A 27,887-nucleotide genomic window follows, 5' to 3' on the forward strand; every position below is an offset into this window, starting at 1 on the left:
TTACCATTTAAACAGAAAGTATTATATTTAATAAAATTACATTATCATTCAGTTTAGTCATATAATACCATTACGAAAATAAGGCAAAAGCTTTTATAAAAAAAATAAGACGATTTTCTTAAAATATATGTATTATTTGGTAAATATTTGTTTTAATATTGACTCATCTGTTAGTATAAAAAACCTAACAATAAAATCACCCAAAACTTAAATAGTTGTATATCATATTTGTTTTTGTATTTGTAAGAAATTTTCTGAAATTTTTCTCACTAATAAAAGATTTTTACTTGCTTGAATATCATAGTAAATAATCTAAGAAGGAAAATCATTTAACTCTAAAATATGCAGAAAAATCATACTTATTCATAACTAACAAAAAGTAAATGTCTAAATAATTGAATAAGGTTCAAGTTAATCTATAGTAAAGTCAATACTCCATTAAACTTTATTTAAAGAAAAAAAAATATAACTTCAAAAAAAAAAATACTTTAGTGATTAAACGAGTTATACATTTTCAATAGGAATAGACCTATCATAATTAATTTATGATAAATTAAAAACGTACTAATTAAGACTTTTTTTAAATAATGGAGAATCTTCAATAGACAAAACTATATTTTGAGCTTATATTAGCGCGATCTATACTTCTATTATTACACAATATAATATCATTTGTAAATGTTTAAAATTTTAAAAATGTTATACTCTTTGGTTTTTTTTTTTGCTTATGTGATAACAGGATTAGGTAGGTAAATTACCGAATTGTACTTGTTTTCAAATAATCTATATTTTATAACGGATTTAGACATATAAAAATATATAAAATCATAGCAAATTACATAATCTAAGTGTTTTTATGTTTAAGCAAAAATTGTTTCTGTTATTACACAATCCCATTTAAATTACTGTGAAATTATTATTTGATTTTTTTTTTATGTATTATTTATAAGATTATGTGTTCTATAAGAGATTTTTTTCCTGTAGAATACAGTAAGATTTTATGATAATGTTGATATACATGTTTATTGATGATATATTATTTATATAAATTTTACAAAACAATTTTTAGGAGTAGCTTCCAAACCAACCAAGAACTTTATACTCGAAAACCGTAAACATGTTAAAAAACTTTCTAAAACCGTTCATGCTGCTAAAATTCAACCTCAAAGACCATGTTGTTCACATATGCAGGTAATTTATTTAGAAACTAAATTTTTTAATTTGTTAACTTTTGTTAATTTAAGTTAACTTTAACTTATGTTAACTTTTTTATCAAAAAATAATATTTATTTATATTTTATTATTAATAGTTTAAAGGTTTCTAACTACAAGGTTATTAGCCTATCTAGTATTTATATTATGTACAGTTTAAGAAATAGACACATAATTAAAACGGTTTCAGAACTAATTTTAAAACAGATAAGTAAATTAAGTTGATATAAAAAGTTTTTTTTTATTTTTTTATTTATGTTTTTTCATTATATTTGTCATTTGTTCCTCTGACAATTTTTTTCTATGTTTTCAACCAAAATAAGTAATATTTTTTTTGTGCTGATTGTTTAAAAAAAAATGATTATTTTGTTTACCTCTTATTGAAAAACTACTTAAATATTGTCCTGTTTATTTTGATTCTAAATTTCTGTGTTATTAAAAAAAATTAATTAATAATATAATATGGCATTTATATGGAAAATATTCATTTACATTTATGTACTTGAATAATAAATGTCTTTTATCTTTAATTAACAATTTATTATATTAATAATTTTGTTATTATTTTCTTCTTAATTAATTAAATACTTAAATTTTTTTTTTAATTCTCTAGGAAATTTAAAAACTAAGAACTTGTAGAAAACCTAAAAATTTATCAAAAAATAATTAACACTATTAACATAGTATTTATTGATTGGCTTTTTTTTTTTGAGTAAAAATTGTTTATAAATATTACCTTTATTTATTTTTGCTCAAAAATTTTAATAATTTATTCATAAAAGTGTTTTAAAAATATTGTTAAATTATTTAGGCTATGAAATAAAGTTAAACTAATGAAATAAACTATTATAAATATAATTAATATATCTTCTAATCTTGTTTATCTGTTACTTAGTAACCATATTTATTTATTTTCTTATGCATGTTAAAATTTTGAAATTCAGCTACATATCATTTAAATTTTTATAGAATTATTTTATGTAATTGTTGTTAAAATTCTTTGCTAAAGTATTTTAATATTAATAGGAATTCAAATTGAAAAACAAAATCAACCAAGGTAATAATGATAAGAAAAATTCTGTTAAAAGCTTAGATTTGGAAAAAATTGAAGCTACTATTCAATCAATACGTTTAGCAATTGACCAAACAAAAAAATTACAAAATAAAATCGGTATAAATAGTAACAAACTATCATTAGCGTTTAAAGACCAAGGTAATTTCACTAATTGTATTTTAATATGTTCAACATAATTTTTTTAATCAAAAATCATAACACATTCATTTTATAAACATTTTTAAGTATTTAAATATTTTCTTGATTATAGTTTTTTCAATTCAATCATTGCTAACATCTCTAAGAGCTTATAAATTATTTATATTTACTGTTTTCATCATTGAATTTAAAATTCTTAAAAGTTAACTAGTTTGAGTTAGGATTCACCTTAGTAATTATATTTTTGATTAATGCTAAAATTAAAATAATCAACTAAATAAAAAACATTTTATACATAAAATATTTTTATTTGTCTTAAATTTTTTTTTTTAACTGTAATGTCAACTACAATTTTACTATAGATATTGTTATTATAGATATTTATTTATTAGGTTTGATACGAAGCTGAAAAAGTATTAATTTTACTATGATGTTTTTTTTTTTGTATCTGTTACCACTTTTTCTAATTTTTCAATGATAAGTCAAAAGATCAAAAATTGTATCTAGTCGATGACATTACCCTTCAAAAATTGAGAAAATTTCCCTCGTTCCCCGTAAATGGGAGAAATCTCCAAAAAAATTACAAATTTAAGATTCACTAATTTTTGAAATTTTTTTTACTTAAACCTGCTATAAATTTTTCAAAAATGACCAAATCAATATAATTTTTTACAGATGCATGATGTCTTTACCTATCATTTGAAATATTTTTTTTTTAAATCTGATCATTGACTGCCTGCCCACAGAGGAGGATTCAAAATGTTAACTTTTTCATAAAAATTAACTTTTGAAAGTGTTATACTGACACTTATATATATACCTTAAATTAAAGTTTATGTAATACACTTTATTATGAAAAAAAAAAAATTTCGGACTTAATTTTGTCTTCACGATAAAAATGGCTACAGTATGCTATTAGTGTTAAAATTTTCAATTTTATATTTTACATTTTTAACTTTTAAATGAAATAACTTTTTGAAAAATGTATGGATCAATACAATTTTTTTTATAAGAAATAATATTTATATACCTTTTTCATTCGACATACTTTTTTTTAAATCAGACCAATACCCTTTATACAGGGGTGTTCAAAACTTAGACATGCATATAGAAAGTAGAACTCTTTCAACATAACTTTTGAAAGTGTTCCGGAAATACTGACACTTATATATATATATTAAATTAAACCTTATGTAATATACTTGTGAATAACTTGTTTACTTATGAAAAAGAAAAATGTCAGACTTAAGTTTGTTTTCATAGTGAAAACCTATTTATATCTCATTCATTCGACATACTTCATTTTTTTTATGTAGTTTCTGGATTAATCGACCAATTTCTTAATATTAAACACTATCTATAGATTTACATCAAACCGTTTTTTATGATAGTAATTTTAATTACTGTCTAATATCTTGACAGTGATTAAAATCTATCTTTATATTTTTCTATCTTTATACTTGACCCAATTGTGCCATGTTCTCACTGTGCTGGGTTTTTTATAACTTAAGTGGTAGAGATCAACAAATTTTTTTTACAAATAAACGATAAAAAAGAAAGGTTATAATAAAAATAACATATTATGGTAAAACCAATACTGTCCAAGTTTCGCATTGAACCTAAAATGGATAAATTAATAGCAAGGTGAAATGATAAAAGTTAAAAATAGTATAATTATTATTAATTTATCATTTAAAACTTTTATATGTTTTCAATAAAAATAATAATAGTTTTTATACAAAATTCAACACTTCTTATATAATGTTATAATTTAGTTAATAGTTATTATAAACACAATTAAAATAATAGTAAATTATCTAATACGAATTGTTTCTAATAAATTTACTAAATCTTATTTATTTTATTTACAATAAAGGTGTTAATCCAAAAACCAAGTTATGCTAGCTTAATTAAACAATTAAAAATAAATATGAGTATATACACAGCATAATTATTAATTTTAACATTATTAATAACGTTTTTTAAGTCAATGCATAATTTATGGACCTCATTTTAGACATCTTTGAACATTTTTAATATAACTTAGTTCTAATTCTATGTTAAATTTGTGGTTTTTTATATTATAAATTTTATTTCTGTACTTTTTTTTTGCAACAAAATTTTCGCACATTTTTTTTTCTGTGGCTTATTTTTGACTACCAAAATTATTATTTTAGAAATAATTTAATGATTAACAATATATAAAAAACCTTGTATATTTATTTATAAAATCAGTAAAATACGTCACCATATTATCATAAATTTCACTATACAATTAAACTTAATAATATTATAAATATGTGGAAAGGGGGGATACACTATGAAAATTATTTTATATAGATTCTTTGCAAATGTTTAGTGTGTTATGTTTTACTGATAATTGGCAGACATCTGTTAAGATTTTTTTTTATCAATAGTTTGAATAATCTTTTTAAGTTTTATTACGTTCTAAAATGATCTATTTAAAAATGTATTCTCAATGGAAACTTTTGTAAAATATCAGTAGAAAATTGATAATTTTTATTTTACATTAGATTCATAGTCAGCATAGAAATTTTATTAATATTTCTTGCTTAATTAACAAAATATACATATATTTTGACTGATATTATAACAAAAATGATGTATTCAGTATAAATAATAATAATTATATCTTTAATCTTATAATATTATTATTATTATTTTTTTTTTTTTTTTTTTTTGGAAGCTGTACAAACTGTTTTTCCATTTAGTGAAGAGTTGGTCTTGAAGGATGGTACCGTTAGGTATCCAAGTGTTAACCGCAATAGTTATTTGAAATTAGCTAAGAATAAACTTGTAAATACAATTGCTATTCAAACAGAAGTTATAGAAAATGAAGAAATTTTAAATGATGCTGCTTCTATTAAAAACTTGATAACGAAACAACAAAGTAAAGTTATTAAAAGTAAACAAGAACCAATTCAACATAAATGTGGTCAAGAAAATATTGGACTTCATCAAATTGGAAAAATACCCAAGTAAAAAATTTATAAATTTTTATACTTAATAACTGCGAACCGTATCAACCGTAATTATGCATAGCTTAGTAGTAGATTACAAATATGACCTAAATTTTTATATAGTATTTTACAATAACTTCTAGCTGTTACCCTGATCTATATAAGTTTTTTTTATACTCTATGTTTGCCAAAATTCTGAAAAAACAGTGGATTTTATGATTTTGGCTGGAATTTTGATATATAAATTAAAACTACTATGTATTTAGACTAGGTAAGGAGAGGTTGGAGGTTTATATTTTCCTATTACAATGTTTTTTTGATATAAACAAATAACATTTAAAAAATGAATTGGAAGTTTATGTGTACAAACTGCTCCCTTAATTAATACATAGCCTTCTTAGTGTGTAGGGTGAATAAAGAAGTGTTTTAGATGTTTACCCTCTATCTGTTTCCAAAATCCCAATTGGTAAACAAATAAAAATGTTGCGGGGTGTTTGATGAAATCACATGTCCTCTACATAAATAATGTATATCTATACCTCTCAATACAGGTATAGGATAATATCCTATCTTATATGTATATATATATTTTATACCTATACTAGTTTTTTAGTCAATTTTAAAAATATTATTTTAAAAAATATGTATAAGTTTCTTTGAAGAGTTTATAAAAATGTTCATTTTGTAGCAACTAAGTTAACATTAGCATAACGTTTCATAGTGTATTTTAATCATAAATAGAATACTATACTAAATATTTATTTTTTATTTTAACAGATATCTTAAGCAAAGGAAAGCTTTAAAAGAAAAAAATGATAGGGAAGAACAAAAAAAAAAAGATATCAGACATAAGTTGGGTTTGGATGATCCAAATTGTCCCCCTGGTCATATGCTACTACCTAAAACTGAACGTTTGGAACACTTGGCTGATTTACAAAAAAGTATATTATTTTTTTGTTTATGACATTAATGACTAAATAAATAAATTTGTTTAAAATAAATATTTTATTCTTTAGATTATAATCGATTAATTATGGAGTTAAATATGTTACCACTTAGTTCAGATTCATTCAAAATAAAAGAAAAACGTAGGCGATTAGAACAAGAGTTAGACAAATTACAGTTAGGAATTAAGTTGTTTTCGAGAGAAAAGTTATTTATTAAAGTTAAAACAAATTTTTTGTAATTTTTATAAATTATTTTATTTTATTTGACTAATCATGCATGATCATGTTTAATTTTTTTTAAGATAACTATTTTTTTACTTAAAATATAGCTACTGTGATTTAAAAAAATATGTAATGATTATAATAACCTGTCAAGACTTAAACAAGTTGAACTTGTATTATTTTACTTGTAACACATTCAAAATTGCTGTTGTATAATTGTGATAATGAAATTAAATTAATTATATCCATTTTAAATACTAAAATTATATGGTCTCATATTTATAAATTTATATCAAAACTGAAGAAATATTATTTTCATATAAAAATTTCAGTTATTTTGAATTTTTTAATAGTCAGTGAGTTTATTTATTATATTAAAATTTTGAGATTTTTTTAAATATTAACTTTGTCATTAATCTAATAACTTAGTTTTCTTTTTTCAACCATTAGGTTCATTAATACCAATTAGATTGGTATACCCTGGGGAGATTTAAGTGCTTTGGTTTCCCGTTGCCTTCTGTACTGGGAACATAACGCTTTTTTTTTCGCCATTGTAGAACCGGACGTATGGTCACCTATCCGTTCACTTACTGCGGTTTAATTTAGTTATACATCTAAAACTATTTTAATTACTATTTAATTATTTATTATGAATATATTGTTCACTAAAATCAATTTTTTTTAAAATAAATAAATAATTATAATAATATTTTAAAATATTTATAAGGCTTTTTTATAATTACAAAACGAATTGAATTTTGAATCGTCAAATTCATCGAATTCATTATGTACTTTATTACATTTGACTTAATTGGTGTACCCAATTACATTTTTTATCAAAAATGTTGGGTTGGTGCAACCAATGGGGTCTTAGTACTTGTAGCTTTCCCCTGTATATAACACTGTTTGACTTCATTAAATTCTTTTTTGAAAATAGTTTTAAACAAAAACACCAATAATTACTACTAGTTTTAGAAATATGGAATTTCCTGGTCTTGTCTGTTATTATTTTAATACCACAAAAGAGTCATTTGAAAGATTAAACCAATCAAAAAATAAACTGAAAAAACAAGGGTTCTTTGAAACTTTTGAAACTAAATTTTTTAAATGTGGTTTGTATGAACAAAACGTTAAAAAAATTTTTTTTTTGCATACTTGTAATAGCATTTAAATTTTAACACAAGAAATTATCTTATACAATTTTTTAACAAAACGGTTAAAACAGTATATGAAACATTTAATATTTTATACAAGTAATAATCACATATTTTGTTTTATTATACGCCATAACACATAACATATTGCTGCCTGCTACTAAAGTTGAACAAGTCTATCTTAACATAAATTTTGTAGTCATTCGAGTACCGACAATAGCGACTTCTTCAAATCACTATTGTCACTAGAATAATGTAAATTAACGTATTTCATTTGAAAATTAAAGCAACATGGTAAACAACCTAATAATAATCTAAGCCTAATAGCGATTAGCGATATAATTCTTAGCGGAAAACAATTAAATAGTAACATAGTAGCAACTGATATTTAAAAATCAGTGACGGATAGACACTATCAACATAAGACGCCAATTAATGTTTGCAGGAAATAATATCTCATAAATTCCTAGTACTTATTTTCACTCTCACACCTTTTCTACGGTTCGAATGTAGACGTAAGTAGAAATATGAAATTAATAATATTTTCTCATAAATTCTTGGCACAGCAATTGTAATATTTTTGGTCATGACCGAGTCTTCATGTCTATAAAATTGAATATCTATAACTCCTTATTTTTAATAGAATTAGTTTCGAATTTTTACTCTTAAAGTATTTTTAAAGACTCTGATTGAAATCATTACATTTTTTGAAATTAAGTAGATCTCGAATTAATTATTAATGTTTCTAAACTTATCTCAAAACTCGCGATACGTCAACTTTATTAACCTTTTAAATGAAGTCTTGCGAGTTTTATAAATTTTAATTCATAATATAAAATTTATACATTTTAGTAAAAGTTTTTATATTTACAAATTTTCTTTAAAATTTACTTTCTAAATACAAGTTTAGCAATATAATGAATCGAAAAAATTGAAGGAAGTGTACAAATATTTTTTTAGACATTGAAAAGTTCAAACAAACAAATAAATAAATAAATGAATCAAATCAGAAAACAAAACGTATCATACAATATTTTCGACAATAAGGCAACTTAAAACATTATCGGGTACAACCATACTACAAAGTTTACCTATGCGTGGATTGACAAAACGGGTAATATTATAAAAATTGTTATAAATAGTACACGATAAAAACATGAAATAGGATTTTTTTTAAGTATAGTATGTATAACCCGTGATACAATATAAATTATTCAGTAATCATTATGATAAAGTAAAAATAATTATCACAGTCACAACAACTATGTCTGATATTGCAACATTGGTGTAGTTAGATTAGCGTGGTGGCTTGAGTTCATTCGTAAAGCTGACAAACTCTTATTGTACCATTCTTCTTCAGGCATCATACCTAAAATAAGGACATTTTATAAGTTTATTTCAGTTTAAAATCGTGGAACATTTGAGTGACACATAAAATTTCTATAAAAATGAGCAACGTTCTGAAATAAATAATTCCAATTTTAAAAAGTAAAACTTTTTTGATTATTATGTAGTGTTGTTTTTAAACAAATTACAAATATTTCTACATAAATTTACATGCAACTCGTCGTTTTTGAGGAGCTGAACAAAATTTACGATTCTTAACCTCCAAATGGGTCTAAAGTCAATGGCCTCATTTAGCCTATGGTACTAAAATATTAAATTCGCTGTTGATTAAATGTGTAGAATTATAACATAAGATAACATATTGTACCAGTGACGACATTTGTGAAGGATCTGAGTGTGAATTTGCCTCCTCGAAAACTACGTGCTGTTCATTTCATTAGATGTTCACAGAAATCAATTTTATGAGAAATAAAATTAATCATATGTGTTTATAGAATTATATTAGAATTAGTATTTTTTGCACTATCATATACTATTCGAATATACATCTGGCAATATACAAATAGATAACGAACGATGTTACCACGTTTTACGATGTACCAGTAAAAAGTTAAATATTTTGTATTATGAATGTCCATTTTTAACAAATTGTAAAGTTGCAAAATGAACATATTAAAATTATTATTATTATTACTATTTATTATAGATAAAAAAAAATATGAGAACAGAATTATTTTTCTTATCATATTCATCATGTTAAAAATAGGAATTCTTGTTTAAAGAAAATTATAGTTAAGGATTTTTTATTCCTGTAGGAATGGAAAAAAATTATTTAACTATTTATTAATATAGTTTTCGAACATAATATATTTTCTCAATATTAAAATTTTAAATTCTCAGAAGTTTCTGAGAATATTAGCGTCTTATTAAATTTGGATTACTCTGTATATATAAAATTGTTCATAGTAATATTGAAATCACAAGCGTAGTAAGTTAAAATTTTTATGTTATTTTTAAAAAATACGTTTGCCACTTTTAAAATAATTAAATGATGTTATTGTATTATATGTAAGTAGAATATATTGTACCCAGAGTCGGGTCGAAGTAAAAAATATGGGAAAGGATGAAAATATTACATTACTGATTAAATAATTATTTTTTAATTATGTGATCTATTAAATATTTTTTTGAAGCACCTTATACATTGAACATTAGCGGTTAAAATAGCAAAATATTGACAAGGGGAATGTGCCATTCCTCACGCTTTAAATTGGGATGGCCTTGGTTGTATCTATGCAGTGACGTCTAAGGTGAATTAGTATAATTTAACATACTATCAACATAACCTATACTTGATAACGTATTGGTATGTATTAATTACCTGATGATGTGGTTAATGAAGATTGACTAGAAGATGCACCATGATTAGTATGATGGCTAGTAACTGTAAACGGCTGATTCATTACAGCAGATGACATGTAAGAACTAGACGACATCTAAAAATAAAATTAATTTTCAGTAATTTTTATTTATTTAGTTTCATAACCTTTTATAATTAAAGGGATAACATTTTTTTACATAAATAATGTTTTACTAAAATTAAATAAACAAAAAAGTATTTATTATTATTAAGTTTAAATAAATAGTTTTCTTGTTTATTGTGTAATATAATATAGTAATCTGTGTATCATAATATGCATATTTTTAACTGCAATTAAAAATAACTTTTAATTAGTAAAGTATTCAAATATTATCAAATGATAATAATTCAAAAGAATACTGTAAATAAAATGTAGGTTAGTTTATCAATAAATCCTTAACATATATTTAAAATTTTCTTCTATGATGTAATTAAGTAACTTATTTACTGATAAATTTATTAATTTTGTTCTACAATATAATTACATTCGTGTTTGAAATATTATTAAACAATAAATTTCACTTTAAATAAATAAAAAATAAAATTTCGACCAGAAAAAAAAATGTATTTAAAATAATTCGTTTTTTATTTAAAAGAATAAAAATATTCATAATCAAAAGTATTAATTTTTAAAATTTTACATTTTCCTAAAAATAGGTTTCTTATTGACTAAAATAACTTTTTCATTAATATTGTTATAACTACAAATTTTTTTACTAAAAAATATAAGCTTTTTATTATAAATATAAAATATATATTTCAACAAAAATTTCGCCCATATATATTTCATACAATTTTTTTCAAGTGATATATGAGTAATCATATTCAAGTTTTACATAATAAGAAATCAATAATTCCACTATGGGTATAATCTTATTTACAAGTTATAGTATCAGTGGTATTAAATATCATTAGGACGACATGAACGAAATATTTTTTTGATAAAAAAAGTTTACATACTCGCAAAATAATTGAGAGTATTATGTTTACCGCGTTTCGTAATATATTTATACTTTTTAAAACAACGAAACAAAATACTATTGTCGTTACCTGAGGGTGGTATCTATTCATGCTGTTGGGATGCGGATAAGTTTGGTATGTTCTAGAGGCGGTAGGATAGATGTTTCTCATCATGGCGGCCCCGTTACATCCCGGAAGCATTGAGGGCGGAGCCAAAGCCTTTTGCAGTTGCTTTTCTTGTTTTCTGTACTTAGCCCTTCGGTTTTGAAACCATACCTAAAATTCATCGTCATTGTCCAATGTTAAAACAGTTTCCCCTTTTCAAATCATTACAAACTCATTTTATCACTATGTTTGATATACGTATAAAATATTCGAGAGTATGTATAGCCTTTTAAAACTCTACAGGGAGAAACTATCCCTTTATGTACATGGAAATACATTTTGGGCAATAAATTAAATTATAGCAGTCCTTGTGTGTGATGATTCTATGCACAATGAACGAGGGCGGTCTAGATGACTCACCAGCCAACCCTCTTGATGCATTCAACTTAGAAAGAATAACTGTGCTTTGTTCTTTCCTCTATACAAAGAACCGTGAAAACCCGACTAAGAGAATTTTCTTACAACTAGTATTAAAGGGCACTATTATTTGAATTACTGGTAAAACAACAGAAAAAACTATTACTATAACTTAAAATCGAAACGCGCGATCGGAGAAGATCAAATTAGTCATAATTAATTTTAAGTTGAACAATATTAAATAGGTACTATAAATTATAATTATTTTTGAAATTTCCCGAAAAATAGAGTTTATTATGAAATAATTTCCAATTACGATAATAGAAATTATATTATAGGTACTTAAAATGTATTCATATATAATAATTTGATGATCATACTTGTATTCTAGCTTCATTAAGCTTTGTGCTTCTAGCCAATTCCTCTCTACAATAAATATCTGGGTAATGGGATTTTGCAAAAGCAGCTTCCAGCTCAGCGAGTTGTTCCTGTGTAATCATACAAAATAAAATTAATTTTTTAAATCCTATTCATTTATATTGTTTACTTAAACAAATTTAATCCGTTAAATTATTTTATTAATTATTTAATTGATTTGAAAGTTAGAAAATCAAGTAAAATTTTCAGATGGTCTAATTGAAAAAATGTCTCTTGTATTGTTCAGGATCTAAATTTGCTGAAATTTTTTTTCTATGTTACCTTGTTTTTTATTTAAGTATATTATTTACGCATACCTGAGTAAAAGTAGTACGATGTCTCCGTCTTGCAGGAGTTGGACACGTCGCAGTAGTTGGTGTGTGCCCAGGATGACTAGCACTAATACTTCCTACTGAAGTAAGTGGCTCAGTTTTTAATTTTTTAAAAGCTCCTTCTGAAGCTATTTATTAAAAAAATTGTTTTTTGTTAAACATTTAATCTTATTATTGACATAAGCATTTACTTTTGGATCTTAATTGTTAGTTTTAAAAGTTTATTCTATGGATTGAAACTAATATATGATAATGACAAACATAAGCACAATCACTCCAATTACAAAAAAAAGATTATATTTACTTTGTTTATAAATGATTAAATAAATATTAGTTAAAATGCAAATGAAAAAAATTATATATTATTAAACTTAAAGTCGAATTTATAAGAATTAGATTAATTTAGCTATGAATTAAGAAATCTAATTTGTAAAAAGTTTTTCTCTAAAAATTGAAACAAAAGCATAAAATTAATTGGTAATAATGTAAAATTTAATTAAATAATTTTTGAACTAATAGTATGTTGAACAGTTTTTCTCAACCTTATTACTGTCTAATTCGATTTAAAATTTTTTAGCAACCCCTGCCATTGGCGTTATCGTAAATATATCATATCTTGTTGACCCTTAATAATTAGTTCTGGACCCCTCAAGGTGTCATGACTTCTCGGTTGACAAATACTATATTAATATACTGTAACACAATTGGAGAAGAAAACCAAATACTCATATCTTATTATTAATATATTTTTACTATAAATATATTAAACTCAAAAGAATTGTCAATGCGATTGCTTCAAAAATTTTGTTGTAAATTATGGATTCACAAATTAATATAATTTATTTATTTTTTGATAATTATATTAATAAGCTATTAAAATTATATTTTATTTTATTTTTAGCACGTACAAGATTGCTCGGCTAGAGATCCTCGTCCTGGCGAAGGCGTATTATGATGAGAAGAATCACCAGTGGTGTTTACCGGTAAACCGTACAACGAGCTTAAATCATTTGATGAGTCATTGGCTCCCTTCGATAAACGTTGCTTATCTCCATGGACCGAACTTGGATGATGATGGTGTAAGTGGTGGTGATGGTGGTCATGATCCATAAGACCTAGAATGCCACCCAACCCAGGTCGTAAGTCATCCATCATGAGCTTACCTAAAAAGATACACATCTTCATGAAAATTCAAGTGTTTTTTGGTCTAATTTTTTACAAAATCATAAATTACACAAATTATAATTGAATTGAATTTTAACTGACGAAAGATTTTAAAAACAAATATAATAAATTTTGTTTGTTAAAAATTATTATCAGTAATATAACGTTAAATTTTTAGTTATCATTAGTAATGATTTATAATAAATTATGAATAAATAATTATATATTTATTTATAATATTATTATAAATTTATTTTTAATTTAAAACAAAATTTGATGAAATACAACACCATTGTTGAATTTATAAATTTGTTCTAGGGGTATGGGAGCTCTAAGCAACCCTAGATCAAAACTGTCACAACTCAAAAGTATTTTTATATTACAAAAAATCCGACAAAGATAATTAGTAAATTCTTTTTACTTTTCTTGAACAAAATAATTTTTTTGTTAATTGTGATAATTTTGATCTAGAGATGCAATTAGTACATCTTTCAATATTCCTTTTAAAATAAAATAAAATTTATACCTTCACCATATATTTATTTATGTTCTGGGTATCTATCGATTTTATGCCCTTTTAATTATGTCCCTGCCAAAAATACTAATTAATAAATAAAATCTATCAAATATTAACTAAATACCAAAACTAACCCGTATTTTCATATGATTTGATAATTCATTGTGTAGCGTAAATTTACAACTAGATTGAAAAAAATATATATATTTAATACTCAAATCGTCCTTAAAATTTTTATATCTTTTAACTATTTTTTTATATTAACTAAAAATAACTGTTCATAAATTTCCCAATTAAATAAATTTAGTACGTTACAAAATACTCCGTTTAAAGAAAAGTAGGTGCAAATTTAGAGGGGGTTGTAGGAGTTTGTGAATTTTATTTATTTTATGTAAAATTTATTTATATNTTTCCCAATTAAATAAATTTAGTACGTTCAAAATCCTTTTAGATAATTATTTTAAAATTTTTTCAAATTGTATTGTACAAAATACTCTGTTTAAAGAAAAGTAGGTGCAAATTTAGAGGGGGTTGTAGGAGTTTGTGAATTTTATTTATTTTATGTAAAATTTGTTTATATTGTTTAACTGTATATTGAACACACATTAAAAATACTTGCAAGGTCTACTCTTAGGGGATGCTAATTTAACTTTAATTTAATAAGCTTTTTATAAATAAGAATAAAATTTACATTTCTTTTAGTCGAAACATAGTTTGGATTTACCACCTAATTATGCAATGACTTCATTAAACTTCAGATATCGAATATTAGCTTCCGAAATAAAAAAAAACGGCTTAGTCTATTTTATACATTTTTTTTTTTTAATATTAATTATTTATATATTTTGAATTCTTTATTTGTCAGGTTCAAAGTATAATAAATGACACTCAAATTAATAGGGTTATATAAATATATGTATATTTTTTATAAAAACTGTATACATATAAATATAATATTTTGTATTTTAAGTTGTAAACTTCTCAATCCTCTTTGCATACGTTAGTGTTATTAGCTAATGAATTTTGAAATTTATTTTATTATTGTTATGCTATTAATTGTAACGTACTCTGCCATGAGTCATTTTTTCAGTAAATCCAGATATTTAACTTTAAGAATGTTTAATCCAAAGAAAGAAGTAAACCTTCGTACTCGTTGGGCATTTGCTTTACATAGTAAAATTAATTTTTAGGCAATAATTTAAATTATTTTGACAATAAATCGATGTATATATTGTTTTATAAAGTAAAAAGTGAGTATTTTACCTTAATTTTTCTTTATTTATATTATTTTGTTAATGGCTTGCTATAATACTTTGGCTAGCTTCAAAAAGCGATAAGTAATTTGTTCGAATAAATTATAGATTGAAATACTAACTTGTTTAAATCAACGTTTTACAAATTCATTATTTTGTATAATGAAGTCTTATTAAAATTAATTTCATCCATAACGAGTGATATTTATACTAGCGAAAAGAAAGATAACATTAACAACTAGAATTAGTTTTGAGTTAATCAAAGACAACTGAATATGTTAGGAATTTATTTGTAGTGCGGGTTCATTTTCTATTTACACTTGTTTCAATATCTATTATAGGTTGAATTTATTTTTGCTCATTCTATTAAATTGTGGCTTTGAGTTTTTAAGGATTTATTAAATATTTTAATTGGCTTTAATCATGTTAAACTAAGTTTGGAATTTAAAGAGACTATGGAGTTACTTTGAAGAAAACTGAATGTTACAATTAAGCGAAAGATTTTGTAACCATTATCATATTTACATTATAATTATATTTGAACAATTTTCCTTGTGTATAAGATCATTTTTTTTTGGATATTTTGAATAGCAAATATGTATATTTTATTGGTATTGCATAAATAAAAATTATTTTATAAAATAAATTTATTTAACAAGTATTGAAACATAGTTAAGTTACACTTTTAATCAGTGACTTAACTAAGGTAGGGGTTCCCTGGTCTAAATGTCCCATGGACATAAAACCATAGTAGTGGAGGAGTGAATCTCTTCTCTATTCTACACTTTAAAACCTATTTGGATATCTAATTTTACTACTAATTCAAATTAACTCAAAATGACTAAGATATGTTCTTTTACAGATGAGATTATAGGCTTAAGTTGTCAAGTAAATCAAAAGAATTTCCTACTATGATTTATAAAATACATTATTGTTCAATGATCATTTAATTTTTGTTTTTACAAACAAAAAAAAATAATGATTTTCAAATAAAAATATTTTATTTGGACTTACCCGATGACGTGTGCGAGTTACCACCGTGATGGTGTGACCCGTTATTGAAGTTAAGCTGCCTGGAGAACAGAGCGGGGAATATATTGTGCGGGTGGTGTGGATCACCACCCGCCACACCTTTCAGATCAATCGCGGTGCCCGTTACTGTACGCTTGATTAGCAATTATTAAGGATATGATACACAGCAATTTTCTCGGTCTATGAACTTAAAACTTTTGTAGTTTCTTAAATAGTTATCGTTCCAAGTCTCTATTTTTGTTAGATATTTGAGCCAAAGCTGTTCGCAATCATTTCACAATTAACACGAAGGATTTTTTTTTAATTTGAACTTGTGGACACACAAAAAATAAAATTTATAACAATAATAAAAATTTCCAAGATACGAAAATTGAAAGATGATGATTTAAATTGAATTGGTTTGGGATGACCGAAGTGTCCGATTAACGAAGGAGCGCGTCATCCGATGCCAAACTAGAAGTGACTAACGAAATTATGGGCTAGTGATCGGCTGACTGGAAAACAGGGATCTCAGGACGGGGATAGGGTAGTTGGTGGGCACCAATGAAACGGGATAGGGTGCGCTGTGTTGCAATGTTATTGGTTCATACAACCCAGACCGGCTGACATGGCTGTTCTGGGTGGCACCGCCTTTGTTTTTGTAGATCCCTTAAGCAATAATATATTTTGTAATAGTTTCCAGAATGGCTTTTTCTCCTTCGATTTTCCATCAACTCACGCTATACATAAAGGAGAAGGCATGCGAATCCAACAAATAATTGACATTCAATTAGTACCAACTTTTTATCGGAGACGTGTAACATAAAACATAGTGCATAACATGTTATCAAAACAAAATAAAGCTCAACAATATTCAATAAACATCAAAGGAGTATCATTATTGATACCGTTGAGCTCAATACAATTATATGAAGTGGTTTTATTGCGTTTATCTTATTATCAAATACCTATTAGTAATAAATTTATTTCTAAGTAAAAAGTTAAGTTGGTTAAGTTATATATAAGTAAAATCAAATGTTTGAACATTAAAAAATCTAAACATCTATTTAAATATTTAATATTTAAACAGTTTCTATAACTATTAATGAAATTTTGTATCCAATTGATTGTAATATTATAATCAAATATATAATTTAACGATATAAATTAAATATTACAAAAGTTCAAATGTATATGTATATTTATAAATACTAGTTCACTTATAGTTGTGTAAATATTAGATAAAAAAAGGAAAATTTTTCTAAATTGAAATAATTTTTCAAACTACACAACTTTTTCAGGTGTTTAAGTACTTTTCTTAAAACTTTATTAATAAAATGATTAACATATCAAAATAATTTCCATGATTTTCTTTTTATGTAGCATTTATTTTATGAAATTGATTAGTGTTATATTGAAATAATTATGTAAATCTACCGTTAACTTTAATAAAATATTTCTAAAAATATTAAAAACTTCAAGATTGTTACTATATTTTTAAATTGTTTAATCAACTAAAAATTTTAGGTACTAAAAAGCTGTTTGAAATAAGTTTATATCGTTTACTTAAGGATAAATATTTTTAGCATAACTTTGTAATTCTAATTTTGTTTAGTAAAAATTTATCGTTTAAAGAAAATAATACAAAAAATAAAATAATATTCAAAATTAAAATGTATCATAAAATGCAAAACTTTGCACTTGCTAGTTTATTTGCAACTAGGTTTAGATATTCATTTTTGATTTTCATATCATATTAAATATTGTATGAATGACATAATTGAATATAATACTAATTTATTTTGGCGTATCTATGATTTGTTTTTAAGAGAAATGAAATAGTTTATAGATTAAAAACATGTTGAGCTCTTTGACCTCTCACTGTTACAACAATTTCGTTACAGTAGGGATAGAAGGCAATGAAACTGCTGACTAGTGTTCTAAAAAGGCTATTATAAATAATGAATCTGCGATGTTAGAAACTACAAATGCGAAGACTTAAAAAAACATAAATTATGAATAAGGAAATATATGGAACCAAGAAAACAATAAACTTAGGGAAATAAAAAGAAGCATAGATAGTCGTCAAGCTACTTACCTAAAAGAAAATGTAATGTGGTAATTGACCTACTGAGAATGGGATACACCCGATTGACTTACAGATATTTAATGGGGGAAAAAAGTGGGTCCAATATGCGAATTAAATAGAACAATAATTATAATAAAACATATGTTTGAGTATAACATCTCTGAATGCCAGCACGAATCATTAGGACCGGTCCCAAACACAATCATAAAAATTCTGCAATTAATCGATGAGATCAAGTTAGATGTTATGATAGATGAATATTATGTATATTGAAAATTTTTCTTATTTTAAAACATGTCTAGATATCGAAATAATTTTAGTTTTGGAAATTTTTTTTGTACCTAGTAAATAAATCAATTTATCTATATAAAATTTTTTTTTAGTACATGTTGAAAAAGTAATTACAGAAATAAAAAATATTTTGAGAACGTCTTTGAAACCAAAATCAAAATCAAACTTAAAATTTAATTTTAAAAAAGTTTAAGAACTTAAAAAAAATTATCGAAAATCATTTTGATTTCCAGCTCTATTTTAAATTTTAAACTTTAAATGATAATATTATTTATATAATAAAACTAATGGCTAAAGATTCGGAAGTTGGAAAGTAAATGATTGATAAAAAAAATTGTTAAAAATATAAGTAAATACTCAAGATGTATGTATGTATTACATATTCTGCTCATTTTAAACATAAATTGTAAAATAATTTATTGATAAAGAAAGAAAAATAATCATAAAAAAATTTAGATTTAAAGAGTTTTAATATTTTATATTTTTCACTAAGCCAGAGTTTCCCACAAACATACAATTACTCCTATATACTTTAGTACTTTGATTATTGAAATGTTTTAAAAAATCAGACAGAAAGTTGTATAGAAATAATCATGATATATAGTTTACTTGATTTATAAATAAAATTATACATAATTCTATTTACATTAATATTAATATTTTACATTAAAACTATTTAATTTACTTCGTTTGGCAAATTAATTAGATTCTAACGCATAATAATATTCGTTATGATTGTTAATGATCTGGGCATTGTTCAGATATTATCTGATTTACTTTTTCTAACCTAATTTAAGATTTTAATGATTATTTAATACAGTTGATAAGTGTTAAGTAATTTTATATAAATAATCAATAAACATAATAACTATAATTTATATCTACAATCCATATATGTACATACAAAATTATTATTAAAATGATTATTAAACAATGAACTTAAATAATTAATAATAATTTAATTTGAAAAGGTTTTATAAATTATTTTGATAATGTAATAACGAAATAGTTTTCTCCTTATAATTAAAAGTTAAACGATTGAAAAAATCTATGATAAATTATTCAAGAATTTTTATCAGGACAAATTTAAGACGTGTTTAGTTACAGGGGTAGTCTGCTTTACAACATTTTGAAATATCTAAAAGCAAAATAAGACTAACATTTGTTTATCTCTCAATAACTTTCTGTCTTTCTCTTAAATTCGGGTCTGATTATAATATTTATTGTTGTGTTGATTGATCAATTTTACATCGAATAAAACAATTTTGAAATTAAAAGTTTTTTTTCTGTAGAGTATCAACAGTGTATTAAGATATTAATTACTGTTAAAATTAAAAGTGAAATTTTAAAAATTATATTAGTATTATTCACTTATAAAACTAATGGTACCAAATAAACACAAAATATTGAATAAGTATGCGTTAAAAAGTTATAAGTTAAAATAAATAGTTAAAATTTTAGTAACTATTAATAGATATAAGTTGATATTTAGGGTTATTTAAATTTTTTATGTAAGCTCCTAGACAGAAATTGAGAAGAAAAATTTTTAACGGTCTTAAAATAAATCTTAAGAGATAGTCCATCCATAAATATGCATTAATTATTTCAATTTTTTTGGGAAAAATATAATATTTACATTTATGTTTCAATTGAAGTGAAAAAATTTTAATTTGGCATACTACAAATACATTATGTGACTACAGGCTCTGTTGTCACAGTTAATATGAAAATAGTCATTTTTACTCTGTTATTTCTATGTTATTTACACATGTGTTTATCAATTAGTCTGTGAAAATTTTAGAAAAAAATTATGTAAATTTATATAATTTGGATGAATCTTGAAGATATGTCTCTATGATATTTGAAATAAAATTGTTGTCTTTACTTCCTCCGTATGTTTGTATTTGAGACAATAAAATACTGTCTACTAAGATAATTAAATCTAGTAAATACATTAAAAATTCAGTTTTAAGTCGGTTTATCGTTCACAACACCTATTATGTCCAAAATGTATTTTACAATAAATTGTGTTAAGCGTTTATATTACCTATATACGTTACATGTAAGAACAAAATTAATGATGTTTCTTTCAATATTCTATACTTTGAATTAATTTTATAAAAGGTCTAAAATTTTCATTTTGCTTAAATTTATTTGCATTAATTTTGGTTTCATCTCATTTTATTTAGATTCTCGCATAGTCATTAACAATAATATTATAACTTTACTTAGAAAACTAATGCAAATAAAATAAAAATGTCAACAATTAAGAGACCACATTGTTTGAAAATTGTAGACTTTAATTTTTAAGATTTATAAAGTCTTTTTATTTCAGTCTTAAACAATAAAAAAATATTTTATACTATCTACAAAAACTTTCTTGTATACTATTTAAACATATAATTAATTTGCATTAAGAATTTTTTTGTATTGAAACAGTTACAAAAATGATTTTTAGTATTTTTTGAATTAAATATTAATTTTAATACAATACGTTAAATTATACAAAATCTTTATTGTGTACATAGGTCTTACATATATAAACATAATGGTTGTAAATATTTAAAAAAAATGCCCTGGGTGTGAAAACACTATTTAATGGGCGGGGAGCAATGTGACTCGTAAAATAATAATAAATCATTTTTTAAAATCGTATTGTAATTAATGAATTGAATAAAACGAGTCGCGTGTCATTCAGGTTTTCTATGTGGTTTGACAATTGGCTATTCGTTGAACGTGTATAATTTAGAAGTGTAAGGACACGTGTGTAATCGTAGCGATACTGTAAATATTAAGACGGCAAATTTGTATTGAGTTTATTATTTTATTGGTGACACGTGTAGTATCGAGGGAGTGTATTTTATTCTAAATAAAACAAACCCTCTATTGCCGGTGGTACAAGCGTAGCTGAGTTGAGTACTGAATTGAAATTTTATTGTTTAACACTTCACACATCAGCCCTTTCCTTTTATTCAACATTTACACGATTCTTGAATTATGATGAATGTGCTTATGTAAACTTTTACAAGTTAAAAATATTATTATTATCGCCAACTGCTAAAATGTTTTTAGTAGCAAGTCAGAATTCAAGTATTTCCTATTCATAATGTTTAATGATAACACGAATTCTTACTCATATGTTTTATAAACACATTAATTAAACATACTCGTTCCAAGTGATAACAGTGAAAAAATATTTCATCCGATGTTAATTACATTTTATTAGTGGTAATAAAATATGTATAACTAAAATTGTATACTATTGATAACTAGAGAAATAATAAAACACGTAACAACTGAAATATAAAAATACTTTTAATTAAACTAATATTTTAATTTTTATCGATCTGCTAATTACTTTTCCGGATTATTTTTCTTTTAAATTTAGAATCATGTATGTTCTTTGCAATTAGGCAGCTCAATTAAAGAAAGAAAGAATGTTATTAATATACACTATTAGGAATGACAATGGTAATTTTATTACCATATAAAATATATAAATATAGCGTATATAAAACGCTTAAAATTTTAACTAAAAACGTATTTCAATTTATTAAATTGTTGTATTCTTACAGAATTGTCCATAAAAAATTTAAATAAAAATGATAAATACTTGCATATTGATATAATTTTTGATTGAGTTGTATAATACTTGATCTCAAATCACAAAAGTACATTAAGTTTATACGTATATGCTTTTAAGTCAAGAATAAAATGTTAAATGAGTTGAGTTTGTTTTTGTCACATGCCTAGACCCATTATGATAGGATTTTGACGGAGAGAGTAAAAAAAAGTACAGTTGACAAAAACGAAGTACATTGACAACGGGTACGATGATCAGAGACCCTTTTTTTTTAACTGAGTGCTGTGGCTTCGAGCTGCAGAAAAACCTTTAATATGCTGGGCGTACATATTCAATTTGGTTTTATATAACATGTAAGTATACCAATGTTATAAAAAAACCTCTCACAATAGTCCCTGTTTTATACGTTTTGAACACACAGCATATGACAACGTGTCCCTTTGTGTTACAAAATATAACATATTTGGGTATGATAATAATGCAACTGTCATATTATAGAGTCATTAAATTGTGGGTTGTTGTTTTTACATGAATAAAATAATTGGTTTTAAAATAAGTTTTGAACTTATAAATAAACTATTTTATTAATAACTTTTAAGTATTTATTATATTTTACTACATTCAAATTCAATCGAAACTTGAAATCGACAGTATAATAAAAGTGTACAGTGCTGTGATTTTCTATTTAAAGAATTATTATATCACATTATTGAACGATTTCAAATTGAAAAAACCTAAAACGCTTTATTTTGGTTGTAATTATCTTAAATTTGTCTTTCCAATTATTTCCAAGAGAAATTTAATTAAAACGAATACTCTATTGAGCCCAAAATTCTAATGAATTAATTTATGATTCTTGAACTAAAGCCCTTGTGAAGTGACTAAAACTATTTAATAGCTATCCAACTGTTGTTTAAGTTCAAAATTAGAGTACTGGGTTCATAGTGTTTATTATAAATATATAATATCTGAATTTTCCCATTTAAATGAAATACTACAAGCGTTAACATTTTCAAAAAGAATGGCGTTTACAATTGAAATTTATTACAGACATATATGTATTTTACATGAAACTTTTTAAATATATAACAGTTTATAATAACCTAATTAATTATTTTCATGCCAATGTCAATACGTGGGCTATTATTAATCATCGAATTTCGAGTGGGTATTCGCATATGAACATATTGTACTAAAGGAGTAAAGGGCAGTCAAAAATAGTGTAATACAAGCACATCAGTGTCGAAAATAAAAGGACTTTTGACGCTCATAGTGACAAATCAGGGATTTTCGGTCATTGTGAAAAGAAAACAATTTGTGTAAGAGGACACTATACCAGGGCGTGAATACAGTCGGATTAAAACACATTGTACCACACTTCATCTCTCCCCAATAACAAATCTGTAAGTATATAGTCGCACATTTGTAAAACAGGTGTAATAGTCTTTCGCAGTGACAGATGGGCCGCCGCGGGCACTTTGATCACAATTTAAATATTTCCGATTGATTGTCATCAACGAGTCGACCGACGGATCACAGTGTGTGTCCGTCACCACCAACACCAATACACCCTCGACCCGGAACAACCCCTCGTTGGAACACCCCTCGAGACAACGGGTATTTACTATACTCTCCACTTCATTATATTCAATAATATTGTCCCTGTAATCAGCCGTACACATTTTTTTCATACACTCTAACAAGTTATCTTGGTCAGATCTAAAAACTATGTGACGATATACTTCGTCTCGCATCACAAAATAAGAACAGTGGCCATTAATAATGTTTGTTTTATGCAAACTCTCGGGGTATTGTTTGCTTAAGAGTGAAATCGTTTTTCGAGCTAGTCCGATGGTTATATTCGTGTCGAAGAAAGTTACTAAAAGTCGAGTGTCGATTATTATTCTGCCAAGACAATTTCCATCAAATTAAGAGTGTCGTTCGTGCTTCGCTAAGCACAGGCAAGCAACGCGTGCGAGGTGTTTATTAAATGGTTTCCAGCAACGAGCGAAAGTCTTAACGAAATTAACTCGGAGCGATGGCCATCAAGGCTCTTTAAAGTTTCCACATTTTTTCCTCGCCCATCACGCCTTTGGAGCAACAAATGAGGACTTACCCTGTAAAACCTCCGTCAGTATTTTTTTCACTTCGCACCGACGCGTTCTTTTTGTGAATGTCTAATATTAAATTAAATATCAATTGAATGGCTTATTATTGAATGGGAGAATGTAGTCACGAATAATAAATGATATCATTTTAAATTCTTTTCCGAGAGAAATTTTAATTAGAACCATACAAAACTCAAACGCTTAGACTCTCTAATAATATATATTTTTTAATTTAAAATAAGTTTCAATAAATAAATATAGAATAAATTAATAATTATTATTTATTTGTTTAAATAAAATAAAAGGTTGGAAAAATGAAGAATCTTAATGGGTAAATATAATTAATAATGTAAAGTAACAAATGTCTTTTAATATCGTTATAAATAACACGTAAGAAGTACTAAATAAATATTTGATTTGTCTTATCAAGGTTAAAAATCATTAGTCACAGCGTGTCATTAACTAAATTGCATTCATTCATTCTTTTTAATGTCACTTGTTTATATAGAGAATCGTCTGAAAATTTATTTTTTTTAAGGTTATCAAAAAATAAGCTGTCTAAAACAATTAAAGAACGTTATATGTGTGTATAATATGTATAACTAAGTGGCCAAGAGATAGTTTAGATGCTTTGATTACATAATTACAACTATTTTGATAACTTTCAATGACATGAATTTTCTAATGGTAATTTAAATTACGTACGTACTGAACTGTACTGTACGTGTTATAAACTCAATGTAATTTTATAATTGTTTACAAAATTATTTNATGTGTGTATAATATGTATAACTAAGTGGCCAAGAGATAGTTTAGATGCTTTGATTACATAATTACAACTATTTCGATAACTTTCAATGACATGAATTTTCTAATGGTAATTTAAACTACGTACGTACTGAACTGTACTGTACGTGTTATAAACTCAATGTAATTTTATAATTGTTTACAAAATTATTTATATGATATGNACGTACTGAACTGTACTGTACGTGTTATAAACTCAATGTAATTTTATAATTGTTTACAAAATTATTTATATCTAGATTAAATTATTAGAATTAGTTGAATAATCATCTCTATTAAATTTCAACACGCTACTTATGATAAATCTGCCGACTTGCTCATGATTAATCATATTATAGAGCACAGTATTATAGTTAAAATAATTATACATATACATACAATTTTCTGTTAGAATATTTACAAATAAAAATTTTTGAAATCAAGTATCCCATTTAATCAGGTTTTAATGATATTGTTTTACAATTAACTGTTTGGCCTCGAAATCATTTTCGCCTTAAATTATTTGTGTGTGCAATTGTCTAAATAAAAATTTAAGAACGAAATTTAAAGTTATTATTACCTATATTACTAAGTTAATGGTCTAAACTTCTAAAGCCAAAATCAAAATATAAAGTAGTCAGTAGGTTAAATGTTCATACTTAAGGTTTTTCAAGCTTAATATATGTCAACTCATTCATGGATGCATTTCTGAAGCCAACTTAATTTTAATTATGTTTAGTCTACTTAGGATGGTAATTTAACACAAGTGAGCTTTAATGAAATCAATCTAACTGTTTATTCTAATCGCAAATTAATAAAAATGAAAAAAACTAATTAAAAAAAAAAGTTAATTATTCTATAATTGATTTAAACTATTATGAATTACTTTTAAAAATAAAAATGTTCTTGATGGTTATATTGTTTTGTTATTAAATACGTTTAAATTATATGCATATATGAATTTACATTATTTTTATTTATTTATTAAAATTTTTATAGACATGGATATATCTAGATACTTTTGATGAAAGTTTTTCAACATTTTTTCGTAGTTGCAAACTTTTTACTGACAAATAATATTATAAGAGATATTTTTTTAAACACCCACTTTGAATTAGTAGATTTTGTAACGCTACCTCAAATGTTTGCCTGCACTTAAATACTCAGTTCGATCGATTTTATTGAATGGATTTTGCTTAATAGGAATACGATAGACCTTACAGGTGTTGAATTTGTTTTCAAATGATCATCTTGATCATTTGATGGTTTTGTGTATATACAAAATTATTTGTCTTAGTGTATTTAGAAATTTTCAGTAACATTATTGTCATTACAGTGACTGTAATATTATTCATCGGGCAGCCTAAGGCGTTTTAGGACACTTATCACGAGAGAAAGAGACGACAAAAGCGTTGTCGGAAAAGGATGTAAAACAGAGAAGCGGATACTACGGCGGCACTTCAGGGCACGTTGCAGAAATATCTCATCCCTCCGGGAAACGACAGCTACAGTCGTCGTCGCGTGTACCCGTCCGAATTTATTATTCATGTTTGCAAATTCACGTTTGTGACACGTTACATTGAAACTGTTGTCGTCGTTATCAGCACCGGTCCCGGTTCTACCTACCTTTTCAAATCAATACTGTACCCGGCCGTAGTAAAAGTTTATAGAAATGGTGCGTACACATAGTTATGCATCTTTCCAGAATCGACCGTTGCCGGGACAACCCGACAAAAACGCCCCCCGCGGTAAGCGAACTGGGGAAGAAGAGCTATGCCCACAATGGCCGTCGTAAATGTTGCTGTCGGCAACCGAGTTAGAGGATTCTTCTCTGGTAATTCCATCGTCAGAGAGGGAACATTATAAATTGTATTTTTATATCTCCCATTCTTGTATGTATATATATAATCCCTTTCTATTTATATTTATGACTTATTTTTACCTTCGGGCAATATGATCGTAATTGTAAGGATGAAACACGGCAAGATAACGAAAAAAACTTGACAAAAACCTTAAAGCTGTGATTTTTTTGTAATTATGTTGTTGTTCAACGCGTAATTGGACCATCCGTATTTTTAATTTTATTCACTAGTAACTAAGTTTTTTTATTAATAAATATTGAAATATATAATTTCAAATAAAATCATCATGATTACGGTGGTAAATTTATCGATTATTTCATTTTTATTAAATTTAACTTTGTTAAATATAACTACATACTTAAATTAAATTTAAATAAGCCTATTTTTTTGTCTTATGCGTCCAATAGCAACTATCATAAAGGCTTAGTTGGGTTTTCAACAAAAATAATAAATTTAGAGGATTATTTTATCAATTATAATTTGTAAATTAGTTTGG

General features: G+C 24.9%; 2 protein-coding genes across 2 annotated transcripts; one reads left to right on the top strand and one right to left on the bottom strand.

Moving 5' to 3' along the window:
- The first annotated feature begins 791 nt into the window (after positions 1–791).
- Positions 792–6,917, top strand: LOC126895973 (uncharacterized). Its single transcript, XM_050668335.1, has 6 exons — positions 792–990; positions 1,070–1,191; positions 2,239–2,425; positions 5,133–5,424; positions 6,184–6,347; positions 6,423–6,917. The coding sequence occupies exons 1-6, from the start codon at positions 954–956 to the stop codon at positions 6,590–6,592; spliced, it is 972 nt and encodes a 323-aa protein (XP_050524292.1). The 5' UTR covers positions 792–953; the 3' UTR covers positions 6,593–6,917.
- A 1,647-nt stretch (positions 6,918–8,564) lies between these two features.
- On the bottom strand, positions 8,565–13,882 carry LOC126895974 (homeobox protein unc-42). The gene is made up of 6 exons (XM_050668336.1): positions 13,636–13,882; positions 12,713–12,855; positions 12,359–12,466; positions 11,547–11,732; positions 10,458–10,572; positions 8,565–9,098 (listed from the first exon to the last, which is right to left on the bottom strand). Exons 1-6 carry the CDS (start codon positions 13,880–13,882, stop codon positions 8,992–8,994), a joined length of 906 nt encoding a protein of 301 aa, XP_050524293.1. The 3' UTR covers positions 8,565–8,991.
- Positions 13,883–27,887: the final 14,005 nt, after the last annotated feature.

Source organism: Daktulosphaira vitifoliae, unplaced genomic scaffold (genome assembly GCF_025091365.1).
Source record: "Daktulosphaira vitifoliae isolate Bord-2020 unplaced genomic scaffold, ASM2509136v1 Scaffold_1, whole genome shotgun sequence".
NCBI classification, from domain to species: Eukaryota; Metazoa; Arthropoda; class Insecta; order Hemiptera; family Phylloxeridae; genus Daktulosphaira; species Daktulosphaira vitifoliae.

Coding starts and splice junctions, on each gene's coding strand:
- LOC126895973 (XM_050668335.1), top strand. CDS start 954: ATGTGTTCTATAAGAGATTTTTTTCCTGTAGAATACA. Junction 991..1,069: donor TTTTTTTCCTGTAGAATACA/GTAAGATTTTAT, acceptor AACAATTTTTAG/GAGTAGCTTCCAAACCAACC. Junction 6,348..6,422: donor CTTGGCTGATTTACAAAAAA/GTATATTATTTT, acceptor TTTATTCTTTAG/ATTATAATCGATTAATTATG.
- LOC126895974 (XM_050668336.1), bottom strand. CDS start 13,882: ATGATGGATGACTTACGACCTGGGTTGGGTGGCATTCTAGGTCTTATG. Junction 12,856..13,635: donor ATCTCTAGCCGAGCAATCTT/GTACGTGCTAAA, acceptor TTTAATAAATAG/CTTCAGAAGGAGCTTTTAAA. Junction 12,467..12,712: donor ATCGTACTACTTTTACTCAG/GTATGCGTAAAT, acceptor ATGATTACACAG/GAACAACTCGCTGAGCTGGA.